The sequence below is a fragment of the Bombus flavifrons genome, chromosome 16 (genome assembly GCF_040668555.2).
Source record: "Bombus flavifrons isolate JBK064 chromosome 16, iyBomFlav1_principal, whole genome shotgun sequence".
NCBI classification, from domain to species: Eukaryota; Metazoa; Arthropoda; class Insecta; order Hymenoptera; family Apidae; genus Bombus; species Bombus flavifrons.
In genome coordinates, this window is record NC_138457.1 from 8,994,309 (window position 1) to 9,012,574 (window position 18,266).

An 18,266-nucleotide genomic window follows, 5' to 3' on the forward strand; every position below is an offset into this window, starting at 1 on the left:
ACTGAAAAGTTGCTGATGGAGAATTAAGGATAAGAAATTAAATGAAAGCTATCATTCGGTAGACTCTAATATAGTCTTAATGCTTTTTTGTGAAAAGAAAGATCCTCAAAGGAACTCGCAAGAAAGAAAAAAATGGACGATGAACTTAACGCTATAGTTATACCTGTTTTGTTCCAGAATCAGCCCTCAGAAGGAGAAGACATCAGCGACTATAAATTCAGGCACATCACCGAGATCACGATCCTGACGGTACAGTTGATCGTTGAGTTCTCGAAGAGGCTACCTGGCTTCGACGAGTTGATGCGAGAGGATCAGATGGCCCTGCTGAAGGCCTGTTCCAGCGAGGTGATGATGCTTCGAATGGCGAGGAAGTACGACGTGCAGACGGACAGCATAATATTCGCCAACAACCAGCCTTATACCAGGGACAGTTACAACGTTGCAGGCATGGGCGAGACGATTGAGGATTTGTTACACTTCTGCCGGCAGATGTACGCCATGAAAGTGAATAATGCCGAATACGCGTTGTTGACTGCCATTGTCATATTCTCAGGTATGTATACAATCAATTTTTGACCACCCGAATCTTGGATCTGGACAAATTTCTCGTCACTTCGGTCAAACATCATCAAACATCATCAATTCACGAAGAATTCAGTCAATTATTTATACAATACACAGGATCATTAGGGACACCTTCGGACTAATACTCACGCAAACACAACTAACCTAACATCAGCCTCATCAACGTTCACGAATATGGGCCCAACCTACAAAGAAAAGAATCCCCCTATTTTCTTACAGAGAGACCGAACCTGCTGGAAGGCTGGAAAGTCGAGAAGATCCAAGAGATCTACTTGGAGGCGTTGAAGGCTTACGTCGACAACAGACGCAGGCCGAAGTCCGGCACGATCTTCGCGAAGCTTCTGTCGGTGTTGACCGAACTGCGGACCCTCGGCAACCAGAACAGCGAGATGTGCTTCAGTTTGAAGTTCAAGAACAAAAAGCTGCCAGTTTTCCTCGCTGAGATCTGGGACGTGACACCCTAGTTCCCCCGTAGCCGATCCCCGTCGGCTAACACCGTTGTTGTTTCATCGCGAGTCCGCGCAGCGTCCGGAGTGATGAAGCTGACAGAGCACAGCATCATCGACAGACGTGGAACGTGGACGTGGAGAACCTCCTGTACTAGTGCACCACCATGCCACTGCCTGAGTAATAGACCGCCGGCGTCTTTGAGTAGCACCGGATCGTTCAGAATTCGCTTCTCACCTTCTCTACGCTCTGCACCGGCCTCGTGAGGGCTACAGGAGAGCTAATTTCGGCAGTGCTAGTTGGAGCTAGATGCGGAGGATGATACATAATACAAAAAGTCAGGAAGAAGAAGGCAGTGGCGAGGCACCCAGGCTGTGATATGTAGAGACAGTACAGAGACTGTAATAAGGAGCTACCTACAGTTATGTTATTACTATATCCTCTACCTGGCTACCCCCGGAATCGATATGTAAATGTATAATGTGTAATTGTAATAAGGTAAAGAAGCGGGCGCGTTGTAAGAGCAACCAAGCGAGTACGAGTGTAACCAGAGGAGCTAAGAGACAAGAATGTGAGAGAGAGAGAGAGAGAGAGTGTGTGTGTTTAATTGTATGCGTGTGCAATTTTCGGCTGAGAATGTGACTGATCACTACGAGATAATCACGATGATAAACGATTGATGATAGGATACAATCGCACTCCTTGTATTTTCGTGCGAGCAAATAAGGGTAGAAAGAGACGAGGTAGGCCCCGGCCGGCTGTTGAGCAGCGACCTGGCCCGGCCGACACACGAATCGAGTGCGATGTAACGAAGAAACAAAAATAATGATGATGATGATGAAAAATAATAACAAACCATACGATTATACATAATGATACCATAGAGTCTATATCACAACACATAGCATAATAATATATTGCTAGCATGTACATTGTTTATACGTGGAAAGAGAAGTTCGAAGAGAGAGTGGTGGTTGAAAAGTTGATCGTTGAGTGATGATGGTGGAAACAATTTTTTCCGCGACGAATAGGTATATATTCAGAAGACGAGGCTTGGCATTTGCGCGCGTCCGGGTTTTCTTTTTCGTGAACTGGCAAGGGAAAGGGGAAGGAAAGGAAGGAAGAGAGAATTAAAAAATGCGTAGTAGCAATGTAGGACGTTAAGTAAAGTAAAAGTAAGCGAGGCTAGTTGGTAGTAGGTCGTAGTAAGTCAGTGAAGCTAGGCTAGGTGACCGAGTTCAAGTGCAAAGCCTTGTGCCTTCAGCAGCGGACATCGGCTCACCGACAAAACGAAAATATGAAATTTAACCGTCCGTTTTAATTTTTTAATAAAAAAAAGATGAAAAAATCAACAAAATCAAGCAAAATATTAAGTAAATCTTGTGCAAACGTGGGAGAGAAAGTTAGAGTGAGAGAGTCAAGAGCGAAAGAGAGGGAGTGACTGAGATGGGATAATTAAATTGCGTTCAGACGGAGAGAAAGATCAGCATGTAAGAGCGAGGGAGTAAATGAACAAAAACATTGAAGAGAAAAGGGTGAGAGCTGATTTCGCGAGAAACTGACAGAAATTGGAAAAAAAGGATCTTTCTAAAGGAGAAACATGGAACAGGGTCGCGCCAGATCAGCTGGAGACGGAATTTGGTTTAAGGGGGTGACGATACGCTTCGACACGTTGGGTCTACAACAGCCTAGCCAGACCCTGGGACATACAATGCTAGCATAAAAACACACTTTGATTGCTGAAGGAGGCTGGATGAAGTAGCACTGAGAATAATCAGAGGACATTCAGCTGGCTCATACTCGAACCGAGAGTGACAGACACACGTACACACCACGTACACGCGCGCACGCACTTGGTTTCACAGGAGAATCGGTAAATTTGAAAAGACACAGCGCATGCACACAGACACCAATGTGAGCCACACTGTACACTAAGATTCTCAATGTTGTAACACTGTAACTCTATGCTATTAACTGATCGTACGCAGTTGTAATTTCGTAGTAAGTTAAATGAGCAAACCAAAAAGAAAAAAAAAGCGAAAAAAAAGATAAATAACGTGCGTGCAAAATTTTGTCGAGTCTAGAAGAAAAGAAGAACAGGTGATCGAACTTGACAGGCGATTTACGTTTGGCGACGAACATCTGGATATAAGGATGACGAGAAAAATGAGACTGGATACATATAGAAGGACACGAGGAAGACTTACTAGTACATCGTCTAGAGCAAAAATAGAAACATCTTAGAGACACAGTGTTTTACTATTATACAATTATATGTTGAACGATGCGAAAAATACAAGTGGCACGTTACTATATCGAGGTAATATCGTTTTTCTCCGATCTGGTCGATTTGGGGCTCGAGGAGGGTTTCATGTTCGATACTCGGGACTAGTTACGTGACCTAATAATCACCACCAATAGTCACGTCCATTAGGTTACGACATCCTTGTTGCCTCAGATCGAACTGACACGGACAGGGACAATCGACACGTCCCATCGAATCTATGATGAAAGATCTACAAATTAATGCCGTAAGGCATACACTGCCACACCGCAGAACAGCGTGAAAAGAACCTAGTGCTGGCTAAATGCGAGACAGAGCTACTGGAAGCTGAGAAAAAAGATATCCAAACCATCGTCACCATCGCCCACCAATGTGATTGTTGCTTCTACATTGAAGTAATTCACATTGTTCTTCAAAATCAATGAGATGACACCTTTAGGAACTCGGTCAATGACTCAGACCATTGCTGCGAGCCAAATTTGATTGGATCTGAAAATGACCAATTGGTTACCAAATTTGGGAACAAAAGGATCACGGTCTATCGGTATAATTGGATGAAGAAATCTTTAGAACAAGTGGCTCCAGCAATGAGTAGAGGCTGAGGGGCCTTGTATAGAAACACCAGACACATTTGCACACACCTATACACCGCATTTGTTGTATCACGAAAAAAACACCAAGTGGTTTTAGACATCGCCGTTTCTGCTATAAAGTGAGAATGTGATGGAAACAGAAGGATTATCTTGAAGTACGATGACATTGCCTATTGTATACATCTGTAAAGTAGCTAACAGTCATTGACTCGTGGTAACAAGCGTGTTTGAGAATCCACGGGTCGATGATGAATTAACACGTTCGTTTGGACTCTAGAGTCCTTACAGAGTTAATATTTAAGCGTACTGCGACAGCTTGTAAAATCTACTCCCTTCTGATCATCAGTGGAGACTCTGCAAAAATGTTTCACTGATTTAAATCGCCATTGCTGAAGACTTGTAAAGTCGTTCTCTCATACGTAAGTGTCGTATGTGTGTAGACTGATGTTTAGTTGAGAATTGGGATCAACTTCGGTTAGAATGATCAAGCTTTGACCAGACTACGTTACTTGTTTCTTGCTATGAGCTTTCGTTGGCTTAGGTTCTGCTATTGTTAGAGTTATATTACGCGTTACCCGTTGCCATTTATCCAACCTTGCTCGTTATAGTTTCCTTTTAACCTGTTAATTGAGGATTTTTTTTTTAGATATAATGTCTTTGTCTAATCTTTTATTTTGATTTTTTTTTTTAACTATGTATGATCCATAATTATATATCTCATTTTTTTTTTTTTTTTTTTTTTTTTTTAATATAATTCGGTATCTTTGTGAAAATAGTATGTTTATTCAGAATCGTGGTTTGAGTTACATTTATACCTTTAATCTTCCAGCTTTAAAAGACTTGGTGAACAGGTTAATGGAACATACTTAGCTACCAACCGTACCTCAAGAATTTTTCAGACTCTTCTTTCGTGGAACTTGATTGCTTTCAACAGAGAAAGCAAAGAAAGTATCCTAACAGATAATACCGTTAAAATTTCAGAGCTTGACCATTCACAATCGGAGACAACAATTGCTCCTTGGACTCCTGGTTCAATACCAAAGCGAAAATCGTGCAATAAATGAAATCTGTGGTGATCAGTTTGCTAGATGGGAGAACGGCATGGCGGAAATTAGATTCTCAGAATGGAGATCCCTGTACCTTGGAGCGCAGAAAAATCGTCACGGACCGTCGACGGCAGGTCGTCATCGACACTCTTTCGTTTGTAGCGTCTAGAGTCACCCTCGAATCCCCGAGGGTCTTCCCCGTTGCGCGAAGAATCTTCGCCATGATTCCCGACACGGTGCCTGTGAAGTTCGCGCGGCAACCGTCAGATGGCGGCGTTGAGATATGCATCTCGCCTTAGGCGACGTTTTCTCTCAGCCGGACGTGTTTGACGTAAAAAGATCGGGCGGGAATCAAGGTGAACCGCATCCTTCGGCGAATCAGAAACCGGTCACACGTTACTCCGTGTGTAAGTGCGAGCTGAGAAGTGAAAAGAGAGAAAGATAGAATAAAAGAGTCAGAATGCAAGGGAGTATGAGTGGAGGGGCGACGAGCGAAGAAGAGAGGATACACACAGGTACGCACACATACAGAGCAACACAACCGTGCATATACACGCGTACACACACACACACACACACACAAACAGAACACTTTGAACGAAAGAAAAACTAGATGCAATTCTACGATCACTGCCAAGGGCGTTAACCGTCGACGTCGATTTCTCATTGTCTGAATGTGTCGTAGTTGTCGTTTTTCTCGAACGCTGCTGCAAAATGGTTCAACAAAGTAGTCATGACAGAGTGGAGAAAAATTGGAGGATTAAGAACAAAGGGGAGACACACTACTACTACCACGCGCGTCATTTGGCGACATCTAGAGATATTATAAGCGATTAACGAAAACGAGATAATGAAAAATGCAAAAAATATATATGTATATATTACGTTACATACATCTATATATTATATAGCGCGTTCGCTCGAGTTTTCTGACGATGTACGAGCGAACGATTTGTTCATGATACTGCCAAGCGTAGATTCGAGTTTCTGTGTTTTTTAAGGGACAAACTATAATACTCCTTTTAAATGTGTCGAGCCACACTTATACTCCACACCAGCACGTATGCGCGCGCACACGGCACACATACAGAGACACACATACACCCTACACTAGAAAGATTACACACGCTGATTATGTACCATATGTATGCGCATCGTGCCGCAATCTCTCTTGTCTGTCTGTTTATCCAACCGAGCACCCTGATCTGTCCGTTTCTCCTCCTAGGTGTCCCTTTTGCCTGTCCCTACACGTATGTAGATGTTTGTAGAATATTCCTGATTCTGGATCGTAATCACGGTGACTGATGGAAGGAATGAGTTGAGAAATTATGTCAAGGTTTTATTTGATTATTCATTGAAAATAGCTGTAATTTGAATAATGGATTTTTCAAATTAGGAAAATAATTGGTAATAATTGCTATCGTATAGCAATTAGTAATTAGTAAAGTGATTATGCACTGAGTTTTTAAAAAATACGCAATTTTGCTAAGTAGCAGAAGTAGGTAGATTTATTGTATGGTAATATTGGCATTGAATTTTAATTTTTCACAGATTTTTTTTTTTTTAATAACGTTAGTGTATATTAATAAGGAGAATGTTCCTTAAGAAAGTCTAAAAATCTGTGCAATGGAAAAATACGCAATGTGAAAAATGTGCAATGTGAAAATCCGCAGAATCTAAAAATTGTTAAATCTAGGTTATATTGCGAAAGTCTAGAAATTTATAAATCTATGAAGTCTGTGAAATCTGAAAAATCGGGAAATATATAAATAACAGTTTCATAAACCACATTTGTTACAAGTACAAGACAAAGGAACAGTGGAGAATAATTACAATCTCCATGATCTTTCTAACCATAAACTTCGCTTGTCAGCGAAATTGAAGTTCTAGTAAGAAAGCGCCCGGCGTGTCCTTCTAACCTCTACCATGAACACCACGTGTTCGGTTGGAGGCAATCAGTCACCATGAATTCGTAACTTGATACTTGTACGTAAGATGTGAAACGACTCTGTACAGTCCTTGTTCGTAATTAGCCGACAGACGGTTGAGATACGGTATTTTCTTATTGGAGGCAACGTTCGGCCCTGCGAGAGAAAGCGAGAGTATGAGTGTAAGAGAGCGAGAACGAGAGTGTAAGAGTGCCACAGTGAGGAAGGTTCTTGTTATTAATCGCGAAGATTAAGAGAGAGAGAGAGAGAGAGAGAGAGAGAGTCGTTCTAATTTATTGGAAGCTGTAGAAAAACGATGAGAAATGAAGAAACGGAGGAAGCTTATAAGCTGAAGATTATTATAAATAAAGTTAAATGATTATACTTTGTTATGGTAGTTTGATGCATTATTTTTCTGGGTTTTATAATAACGTCGACGGCAACGATATTCTCCGCCATCTTTTTTTTCTGTTCTCATCCGTGGAATAATACGATTTATATTGTACATAATTGTTATTTGTAAAACGAGAGAATGTGAAAGAGGCAGAGAGAAATGTAAGGAGCCCTGAGAATTTTTATCGAAATTTATTGCCTTCGTTTTTCACCCCTTCTGGAATTTTTGACTAACACTTTTTGGACCAATTTCACGAAAAATGAAGAAAATCCAAGTTTCATTAAAAGGTCCTGGTATTATTTTGAAAATTATAGCGTAGAAATTCTTTGTGAAATTGATCCTCGTATTATTTACTAACAAATCGAAATCTGAGATTTTCCGTATTATACGAAACATGCTTTCCTGCAATTTTAAAAAATTTGCTCATAAAAAAAAAAAGAAAACAAACAATAATAACTAGCGAAGGCTAATTTCTAAGAAAGATCTGACATTTATTTGAAGAGAACTTATTTGTGACGTAAAATTCGTGCTTGAAATTCGAGAAGGAAAACAATTGTGGCGGTAAAACGGCAATAAGTCAGTGTTGTATAAGAACTTCATATAAGATCACTATAACAAAGTATATGCACTATCATTTCTAACAAACGACTATAACTGCAACCATAAACGACTAACAAAATTTTCGGGGCTGCCACTACTAACACCAAAACGTACAAAAATTTTCATCACGCGTATCGACTATCAACCATTGCTGTCAACAAACCACTCAACAACTGATTTATTATAATTTATTATAAAGAAACAACAAAAGAAAAATGGAATAACATCGCTGCTAGGCATATACGAAGAACAGCATAGTGATGATAAAACGTGTGGAAAATGGTTGAGAACAGGATTAGAAAAATGACGCGATATGGTGAAAAAATAACTGTGTATAGTACTGATGATCGTACAAACTGTTGGAAAATTTTTTAAAACGAGTACCGTCATTGTTTGTCACTGTAGGACCTGCCCTCGTCGGATGTGCACCCGGTCGACTTACTACTACTACTACTACTACTACTACTACTACTACTACTACTACTACTACTACTACTACTACTACTACTACTACTACTACTACTACTGCTACTACTACTACTACTACTACTGCTACTACTACTACTACTACTACTACTGCTACTACTACTACTACTACTACTACTACTACTACTATTACTATTACTATTACTACTATTTATTACTATTATTGCTCCTGTTACCGCTGTTATTATTATTATTATTATTATTATTATTATTAACACTTAACACTAACATTTGTATTTGTGTCACAGAGAATGCACGCGGATACACACATACACAAAGAAAGAACGCGTACACATACAAAGAAAACAAACACGTACGATCGATCGATCGCGAAAAGGTATAGTTGTCGTTGGATGATATGGTTGTCTCGATTTGAAATTTTACCTTCGAGTTTTGCGGATGAAAATACATATATCTCCGCGATGGAACTATTAAAACGCGGTTGGTGAAATTGAAATAAAATTAAGTACGGTCGATATAATTTATAGTTGGTCTCTAATCGACAATAGTTAGCACTCGGAGTTGTTTCAAGTTTAATATTAGGCCGCAGCTAGCCATTTTTGATTGGAGTAACGTATCTGGAATAAGTATGGTTGAGAAAATGTACAACCATAGTTAATCATTAATTATAGTTACTGGGCTCTAAATTGAGCGTGGACTATAGTGGAGCGCATATAATTCGATTTAAGCGACAAATTTTTGAAACAAGTAGTTTATTCGGAAGATACGTAACTATAGTTAACTATTAACTATTGTTAGACAGCTGCATCTCGGGTGTGAATTATAGTTAAACATACATGATTGAATTTAGTGCGAAATTTTTTATCTGGAATAAGAAATTTAGGAAAATGTGCAACTATATTTAACTATTAACTATAGTTACTTGGCGCCAAGAGAAGTGTGAACCATAGTTGGGCGCGTGTAATTCGATTTAAGAGAACATTTTCTGGAATAAGCGATTTATCGAAAAGACACGTAACTATAGTTGACTGTTAAGCATAATTACGGTGCTCTAAATCGGGTGCAAAGTATAGTTGTGCGCATATAATTCGATTTAACAGGAAATTGTCTGCGTAGTCGAGTCATAATTTCATTATAGAGATCAAATCGCATTATATAGACGCAAGTATAGTCGTTTCCTCGTAGTTCGAACATTTCCATCAACTATACTAATCGTTATTGTTCGTGTGTATGTGATATTTTTACCGTCGAGAGACGTTTGCGATCGGTTAACGTTTGATTTCGAACCGCGTAATCGATATTCGACGATGATTAACTATAGTTAAGAACTATACTAACGACTATATACCATGGATCATCGTCAGCCTTGAAAAAGTATAAAATATTTCATCGTCGAGGACCGAAACGGATTTCACGACTATCGAAGCAAGTATATGCTGCCACTACCAACTATATTAGAAATTTTACGACAACTATACTAGCTTTTACAACATCGAGCTACGAGCACATGCGTTTTTTCTTAGCTTGTAAATTCGTCTCTTGACTCGAATCTACGTTTTACTAGTCGTAAGAGAAAAAAAAAAATTTTTAGTCCTCTCAACTATATAACTGTATCAACTCGAACTCGATCGATCGTGCTTCACATGATGTTCAAAGCTGCGTGCGCTTGTTCGATAAAAACATACGAAGAGCAAATCTCAAGCGCGTCTCGTATCTTCTACTAGCAACTATGTAACGATAATTACTATACATACTAATCGTAACGTAACGAAATTATTGTTAAACCGAGGATTCGGGGTGAGATGGTAAAAATTAAGTCGAGAGCAAGGATGGACACGTAGGATTTTGGCTATCCAATTTTTTATCATTTTTTCTATTTTTTCTTTTTTTTTTTTCACTTCTTATTTTCCTTTTTAAGTAGGTGTAAGCGCGTGCATCGAAAAGAAACGCGAGGAAAAGGGAGCCGTGGCCTGTTAGACACTCGACTGTGTCGGCCATATTGGATTGCGAGACTTTAACGAATTGGTGCTTTGGAATGTATTAGACTGAAAAAAATTATTGTTGTACGTTTTAGTAGAAAACGATAAAAGAAAAAACAAATCGCATACTAACGAAGAAATCGAGAAGAACAAACTTGACAGGAGTTCTTTTGCTCCGTATTCGATTAATAATTAGTGAAATATTATTTCTATTTGGAGCGTTTTATATATATACAATATATTATATATTCGCTAGGTTGCACACAGACAACACACAAACATGCTTAAACACACACATACACAGACACACATTTACATGGTATTTTGCGTACAGTGATGGGAATCAAATCGCCTTTGTGATCGGACAGTTGTTTGTAAGAAAGCTAATTTAAGAAATTATCGGTAACACGATGTCGCTGTCAAAGGCGCCATTTTAAAATGGCGGACATCTTCATATCGGTAAGAGAGGGATAAAAGTAAAAATTAAATTAAAATTAATGATCGAATTTGCAGGGGCACTCTGCGTGAACATTTGTGATTCTAGTAGGTTAGATTTGTTAAATTCGATTGTATTTCGAGATTCTTTTTAGAGGCGTATTCGCGTTGAAGAAAAACATTTCTCGTGGCGTTGTTCCTCATTTTCGACGCTCGAAGCGTTCCCGCGATACGTTCGAACGATTTGCGTGGGAACTTTCGAATTTGCTTAGAGTCGACGGTTTCTTAATCTCGAAATTTTCGTGTTTTCGGCTGTAGGAATTTTTTTAATGGGACACCCGAGCCAAGAAAGGATTATGTACATAAAAAGAAAGAAAGATTTCGGTAGACGAGTGTCCTTGAAAATTGTTTGAGGTTAGGAACGCCGATTCGTGCAAAACTTTTTCGCGTCGTTGCAATTTTTTGGTGTTATTCGTGGAACGTGATGGCAATTACAAAATTATTAATTAACCTTCAACGGTCCACTGGTAAAATTTTAGTAGGCGAATTTTCGATTAGTCGAATTTTTATCGAGTTACGAATTTGTTCGTTTGTGATTAAAGAAAAGAGATTTGTAAAAGAGGGAAAAATCATTTTCGAGGCGGATATGTTCGCGTTGCGATTCCCAACACTAACCTCACACGTGTGTATACAACATATAAACGCGCGCGCGCGCGCGCGCGAAATTAACAAAAATGGCAAGCGATACTTTGTATGTACAACAATTAGTAGTTCTGTTCGAACGGAACTGAGCGTGGACGAGTGTATGCATGTGTGTATGCGTGTGTAGAGAGTGGTTGAGATTGGATGATAGGAGAGAAAGGGACTCGGCGTGCACTCCGCCTAGAATGAGCGGGAGGAAAAAGAAAAACAACGTGGAAGATGAAATACAATGGAAAAACTACTTCGTCGCGCAGGTGCAGGGAGATTTCTTGTGAATTGGCAATGCGGCGGTGCGGTTCGTCTTAATGCGCCCGTGTGCGTTTAATAGAAGTTACATGACGTAGATATTTGATAGGCATGCGCGAACAACGTCCCAGTCTATCTGATTTCGCAAATTTTAAAATTTCGCAGAATGAGAAATCAGAGACTTAAAGATTTGAAAGAAATACGTCGAGATTAAATTCCTTAGATACATTATAGGTAACTAATGGAATTACAGAATAATTTCTATGGTATTTTATGCGAGATAGAAAATGTTTGAAATTGTGGGGAATTTTGTAACTTTCATATACTTGCAAAACCGAGAACCACAAATTTAAAAAATCGTAGAATTAAAAAAATTCCAAAATTGCAAATTCATAAAATTATGAAGATGCAAAATTATGAAGTTACAACATTTCACAAATTGCCAAGTAATTCTGTAATTTCGTAACATTGCTTTTAAAAATCCCGGGATTGATAACTGAAACTTACCTATAAAAGTAGTTGCAACTATATGGACTGTGGCGCCAGGAAACCTCTTCGAATGTCCGAAAAAATGTAACGCCCAAGATTTCCAAAATACAAGAAAAAGAAATTAAGGTTAAAAGATAAAAATTCTTCGATAGAAGAATAATTTTCCAGGAACAATTCGGATATTCTTAACGAAGCTGGATTCCCCCATGTTCGCGCCTGTCTAGTAATTTACGCGTTCTCCGCAATGGACATGGTGGAGCCACATGTACATCAACAATATTATATTCTAACGATTACTAATTAAATAATGTACAATAATTTTAACGATTGCTAAATGATGATGAATTACGATGATAATGATGTCGATGAAGTCTTTAAGCATATAATACAGTGTTGCACGATGAAAATGATGGAAAAAAACATATGAAAGATAGTAAATGAAAAGAATGAGAGTGAATGAGAGTGAGAGGCGACGAGGAAACGCGAATCCTGAATGTATAGTTACAAAAACCGAGCGACAGATGTTAAAGACAAAACCGGACGGGAGGAGCTACGAGATAATGTATCTGTCTTTTAAAAATCGATGTGTATTTTTTGCGAGGAAACGAGGCGAGAAATATATTGGAGAAAGAACCGAAGACCGTTGTTGCCAGTTTGTGTTCCACGGGGCTGACTCCTTTTTCGAGTTAGTTGGTATCCCTGACGTTTAAAGTTCTTAATAATTCGAAAAATTATCCGAAAAAAGACTAAAAAGATTCATGGAAATTTATTTTGATTTTGTAAAACTCTTAGCTTCTTTTTTATTTAAGGCTTAGAAGTATCGTGCAATTTTAACTCCATGTTTGGATATTCTGCGAAACTACTATAGGATTACAAAATTATTGAAATTGTCTTTTTGCGAAGAGGTTGTTTGATTTTGCTACTTGATTTCTAGGAAACAAAACAAAAGGAAATTTGTTACTGTTTTATTTGAGATAAGTTATTTTAAAGGAATGAAATAAATGCCACGAGATCAACTCAAATAAACTTCCATCTTTTAAGCAATAGTTAATATCGAAAGTGCCCCCTAAGCAATGATTCGAGAAAGAATGGCTGAGAACCACTGGCAACGCGCGGTTGCCAAGTTGCGCCGCGCGAACAACGCTGTTATCAAGTAAGTGCGATAATTCTGTCGGTTTCTTTAAAAAATAATTAACAATCGTATAACAGAGAAATATAAAAGTATTAAATCACGAAATTAGAAAAGGAAATTATTGAAGGTTCATCGCAATTTACAAAATACCAAAAAAAAAGAAAGTAAAAAGCACCTTCCGAAAATAATTTTGGGATCATTCGGATATAAACCGGTGTCAACGACAACTCTGTCATAGTGGTGTTCTATCACAATTCGATCGTCAGAATTTTTGCACTTGCCCAAGATTTAAGAATAGAAAGAAACCAGAATTTTATGAACAAAACTCTGAAGATCTCAGAAGATCTCCGTTTTATTCTGAACTCGAAGTGTCCCAAAACGAACGACTAAATGGAAAATAAGTCAATGTTTTTGGGACGTTCTCGAATTCTATATAGTAGGAATTAAAAACGTGCAATTACGTCACGTTATACGTGTAAGAACAAACTTTTCTTGCGATGTTTAATGAAAAACACGCAAGTTCGATCTTCGAGTGGTACAAAGTTCGAGTGCACCGATTTTTTGAGAAAATGACAAATTTTGTTTAAGGTTTGCTTGTTTCACAAATTTCATTTATTATATGCAATACTGTGAGAGTCATAACGAACGAGGAGAATGTCCCTCTTTATTTCTGATTTTGAGGGAAATCTGCCATCTTTTCTGAAACGTTAATTTTTTCAACTTGGATTTCAAAAATACACAATTTGGCAACAATCTCCAAATCCAATAAAACACAAATCTCAAATTTCTTTAAGAAATAAATCTCGAAAGATTTTAAAGAAACTTCAATAAAAGGAGTTCAAGTTTTAAAAAGATGAAACTTTAAAAGGAAACCTTTCGTCAGTTTTGACCAAGAACACAGTAATTTTACAAAATCGTCCCGGAAGAGCGATTTCAAAACGAACGTGCCCCACATCCAGTACAACAATAGAGAACAAAGATAAGGAAAAAGGGCGCTGCATGATTTCCACGTTGAATTCTAACCTAAAAAACTGCACCAACAACAAAGTCTATTGAATCGTTAAAGTATATTTATTTTTCCTGGAAAAAGAAAGATCCAAGAAACGTTCAAAGTTTATTTTAATAACAGAGAAGAAGTGCTAGAGAAAAGAAGACGAAGCTATTTATTTTTCTTACACAGTATTGCAAAGCCTTTTCATGGGGTAAAGAGAAGCGATGGGGGGAGCGTTACATATGGCGGACGACGAGGGGCAACAATTTTGTAATCGATGATTTCTCAGACGATTGGCGATACAAAGTGGCGAATGGCGATAGAAATGCGTTTATTATGTAAGAATAAGAAGGCAGGAATAAACATAAACGTAGAATGCGTGGTGTGCGAGTGAGAAGGAGAGAGACAGAGAAAATCACAGAAGCCATAGAGTTCAAAGAGAGTGCATTGTGTACATATAAAAGAAGCAGGGACGAAGAATCGCGAGACGAGCCGTGAAATACAGAGGGTAACCGAACGACACCTTTGTAAATTAGCTTTGTACATTGTATCCCCACCTCCCTTGTTTCTTTGTTTCATTGTTGCTGCATAAACCATGGAGGATGTCTGCTCACGTTGAATCTCTTATACAGGGTGATGCAAAAATCTTTATACATAGGAAACATTTTTCTGACAGTGAAAATTATAAAGAGAATGTTCGATATACAAATCAATACAAATAGAAAAATTATAATAGTAATATCGTGCGTGTGGAGACCTTTGCGTCACATTGTATACTTCGTATTTAACTCACATTCGTCCCTCATTTTCCTAAAATAATATTTTTAATTAATTTATCGGTGTCAATTTGAGTTGAGATAAATAGTTACAAATTGGAAAATTCTATTACTACAAAAATGGAATTTTTGTAAATTTAGACCGTGTTAATTTGACAGAAATAATAGAAATGCCTCGATAGTGAAAAGATAAGAAATTATAATATAAGCTGTAAAATTCCTTGATCAGAAATGAAAGGAACAAAGTTTTCGTAAATTGACACAAGGGACGAATGGATGTTAACAATTTCCATTTAAGCAAAAAACTCGCAGGCAGAGGTATAAATAAAAATGAATATTCTTTTTAACAGAAAGAAAACAAAAAAGTAGTTCACCTAATTTTAAAGTCTTAATAGAATTATTTCTTCAATAGTTTCTTTAGAGGTTAGATTCTATTGAGACGCCATGTTTGCTGGCCATCTTAATTTTCTCATATTACTCACATCCGTAGCGTTTAAAGATATATTAAATATGGACAGAAAAAAGATATGAGAAGTAGACGAAGAACTAAAATTGCTGGCAATTTCAAGGATTTTATCAATCGTAAATATATTTTATTACTTGTACATTTCCGTGAAATGACAAATCGAAATATGAATACGAAACAGGACGACGGATTTACTTTGGTACTTATTTCGCGAAAGATAAAAAATAAAAGTATCGTCTATTGTCGACGGTTTCCATCTCGTGACTCTGTTATGTATATAAATATACATATTGCATATATACATACATACGTACATACATGTATATAAACATATATATTTTTCTGGGGTAAAGAGGGAGAAAGAGAAAAAAAGAAAATGGAGAAAAAAGAATAATAACTGCAAAGACGTATCCGACCTCGTGGACGCAATAAAAAAATTTCACTATAAATCGATTATGCATGGGCATCAGGGTGTAGATTAATAGGAGAAAGCGAGAGAGAAAAATGTAAAGAGATGACTATTTTTTTGAGAGAAACATTATAATAGAGGAAAACGAGAGCTTCAACGGGAAGCAAATTGGGAATTTCAATTTTTTCCTTTAGTTTCTAATGTTTATTTAACATGTTATTCTGCCTGTGAGTTGAAATCAAATTCGAGAAAGCTTGAAAGAAAAACAATTTTTCATGAATTATATATGTTCCCTGATCGAACAATGAATTGTTTTGCACTAATTATACGTATATTCATAATTGCAAGATATAGAACTATATATGATTCGTGAAGTTAATTATGGCGCGAAATTTGAATGCTAATTTCATTGAAATTTTAGATTTCAATGGAGATATTGAAATAAATTCAACAAATATTAAAAGAGACACGAAATTTTCGCTAAAACAACATGTGGGATAAATTACAGCGCCGAAGTTAAATTTCTTTCAACAGAAAATGTATATCCGAACGAAAAAGTCTTTCTTGAATTAAATAATAATGATGGTTTGAAAATGAATGTAAAGGAGGGAAAACGTGTACATATCTCCTCCAGGTATAATCGTTATACGAAAAAGAAAGAAAATAAAGAAATCACCCGTTGCATGTACATAGACCGGAAGACCGCAGGTAGCCATATTGTTATTCGCGATTAATTGGATGACTTGATCGAGTCGACTGATGTTCTTTCTCTTCTTTACTTTCTCTCACTGAACACACACTGGGCGTCCAAATAATTCCGAAAATATTAAAAAATTGGAAAACATTCTTTCGCATTTTGTATATTAATTTATTTCTCTTCCGAACAATTCTTAATTTTAAATATATTATATATACATATATTCGAATTAAATTCGAAAATTATATATATATAGATATAATATATTTCCTCGTGTAAAATATAGAATTTAGAAATTGTATTTTCGTTGTTATTAATTCATTATTTTAATCGGTACCGATTCACTATTACAAATACCGATATTTTCTTTGTCTTGTTGTATCTAGCAAACAACAGTGTGCTAGGAATAATTTCTCTCCCTTTCCTTTTTATTAATTAAATTATATTATATGTACAGATCTCTCATTTGGATTAAAGAATTCTTGTAAATTAAGAGAAGTAGTAGATGATAGAAAAGCGACTCTACGGTGAGCGTCGCGAGTCTGACCGGAAGTGAGAGAAAGAGAAAGAGGGAGAGCCCTCTGTCTGTTGTATATTATTTTTATTTCCACCTTTTTTACATGAAACAAAGCGAGATCGGTATTGACCGTGCTATGTATGGATGATATGTTCCAATATAGAATAAATCTTTCAACAAATACTCGGTTATTATTAAATTCCTCTCATTTTGTAAATTTTAATAACACAGACAATATGTATAGGAATCTTAGTCAATTATTAAATTTCTTTGTTTGATTAAAAGGCGGAATTTACTAGTTTTCAGTATTATATCTGACCTGCACTAATTAGAACGAGAAATTTGAAGAGAAGTGGTGGGGGTGATCGAGAATGATCGAGAATGATCGAGAAACTTCGCACGCTACCAGTTTCATCGAAGTCTTCGCCATAGATGGATGACTTTGGAAGAAGTTTCTGGATATTTTCCAGATATTAAGCAGTGAGTAAATTATTTACATATTTTATCCATCATATTATTGTCTAATTTTTCTTCTATTTCATTACAGATATGTAGCTCTATGTTATTTTGGCCATGGTAGAGATGATTAATTTTTATTATCATATTAGTAGCTTGTTTTCACCATTATTTTGAAGATGACACAGTTAGATATTATCACACAATTTATATTTGTATTATATATAATGATACTACAAATGTAATTTAACTTGATTTTGTAGACTATATTATCAATAATTTTTTTTTTCATATTTTCTTTTACAGAAATGCACAGAGCAGTTCCATTGGAAGCAACATCGAATTTTCATCGATCCTAACACGTGTAAACTAAAAAATTGCAAATATGCGAAATTTCAATGAATTATTCAAGTTACATTGATTGTTAATTCATTAGTTATTTAAGGGTACTTTGTACACTGCGGTACAATTAAGCATATTCTATGTTACTGAAGTTTCAAATATAGAAAGCTGTACATTCATTGTGTAAATTGTATGTATATTGATAAAATGATTTCAGTAAATCAGCAATAAATTGAAAAATCTGTTTTATTCATTTAGAAAGCTATTCTAAATTCCGCTTATATTCCCCTGGTACAAAATTGCAA

At 36.9% G+C, this 18,266-nt stretch overlaps 1 protein-coding gene across 11 annotated transcripts in view; it reads left to right on the top strand.

The window, feature by feature from the left end:
- The window catches only part of Ecr (ecdysone receptor), a 189,866-nt gene extending 186,519 nt beyond the window's left edge, over positions 1–3,347 (top strand). For 10 of the 11 annotated variants that reach the window (XM_069129146.1, XM_069129148.1, XM_069129150.1 and 7 more), the window contains 2 exons: positions 178–553; positions 805–3,347. In XM_069129146.1, coding sequence (XP_068985247.1) covers positions 178–553; positions 805–1,049 — 621 coding nt within the window. In that variant the 3' untranslated portion in view covers positions 1,050–3,347. Of the gene's footprint in view, positions 1–177; positions 554–681 lie in introns of all 11 variants that reach the window. The other variant, XM_069129158.1, reaches the window with a different exon arrangement.
- Positions 3,348–18,266: the final 14,919 nt, after the last annotated feature.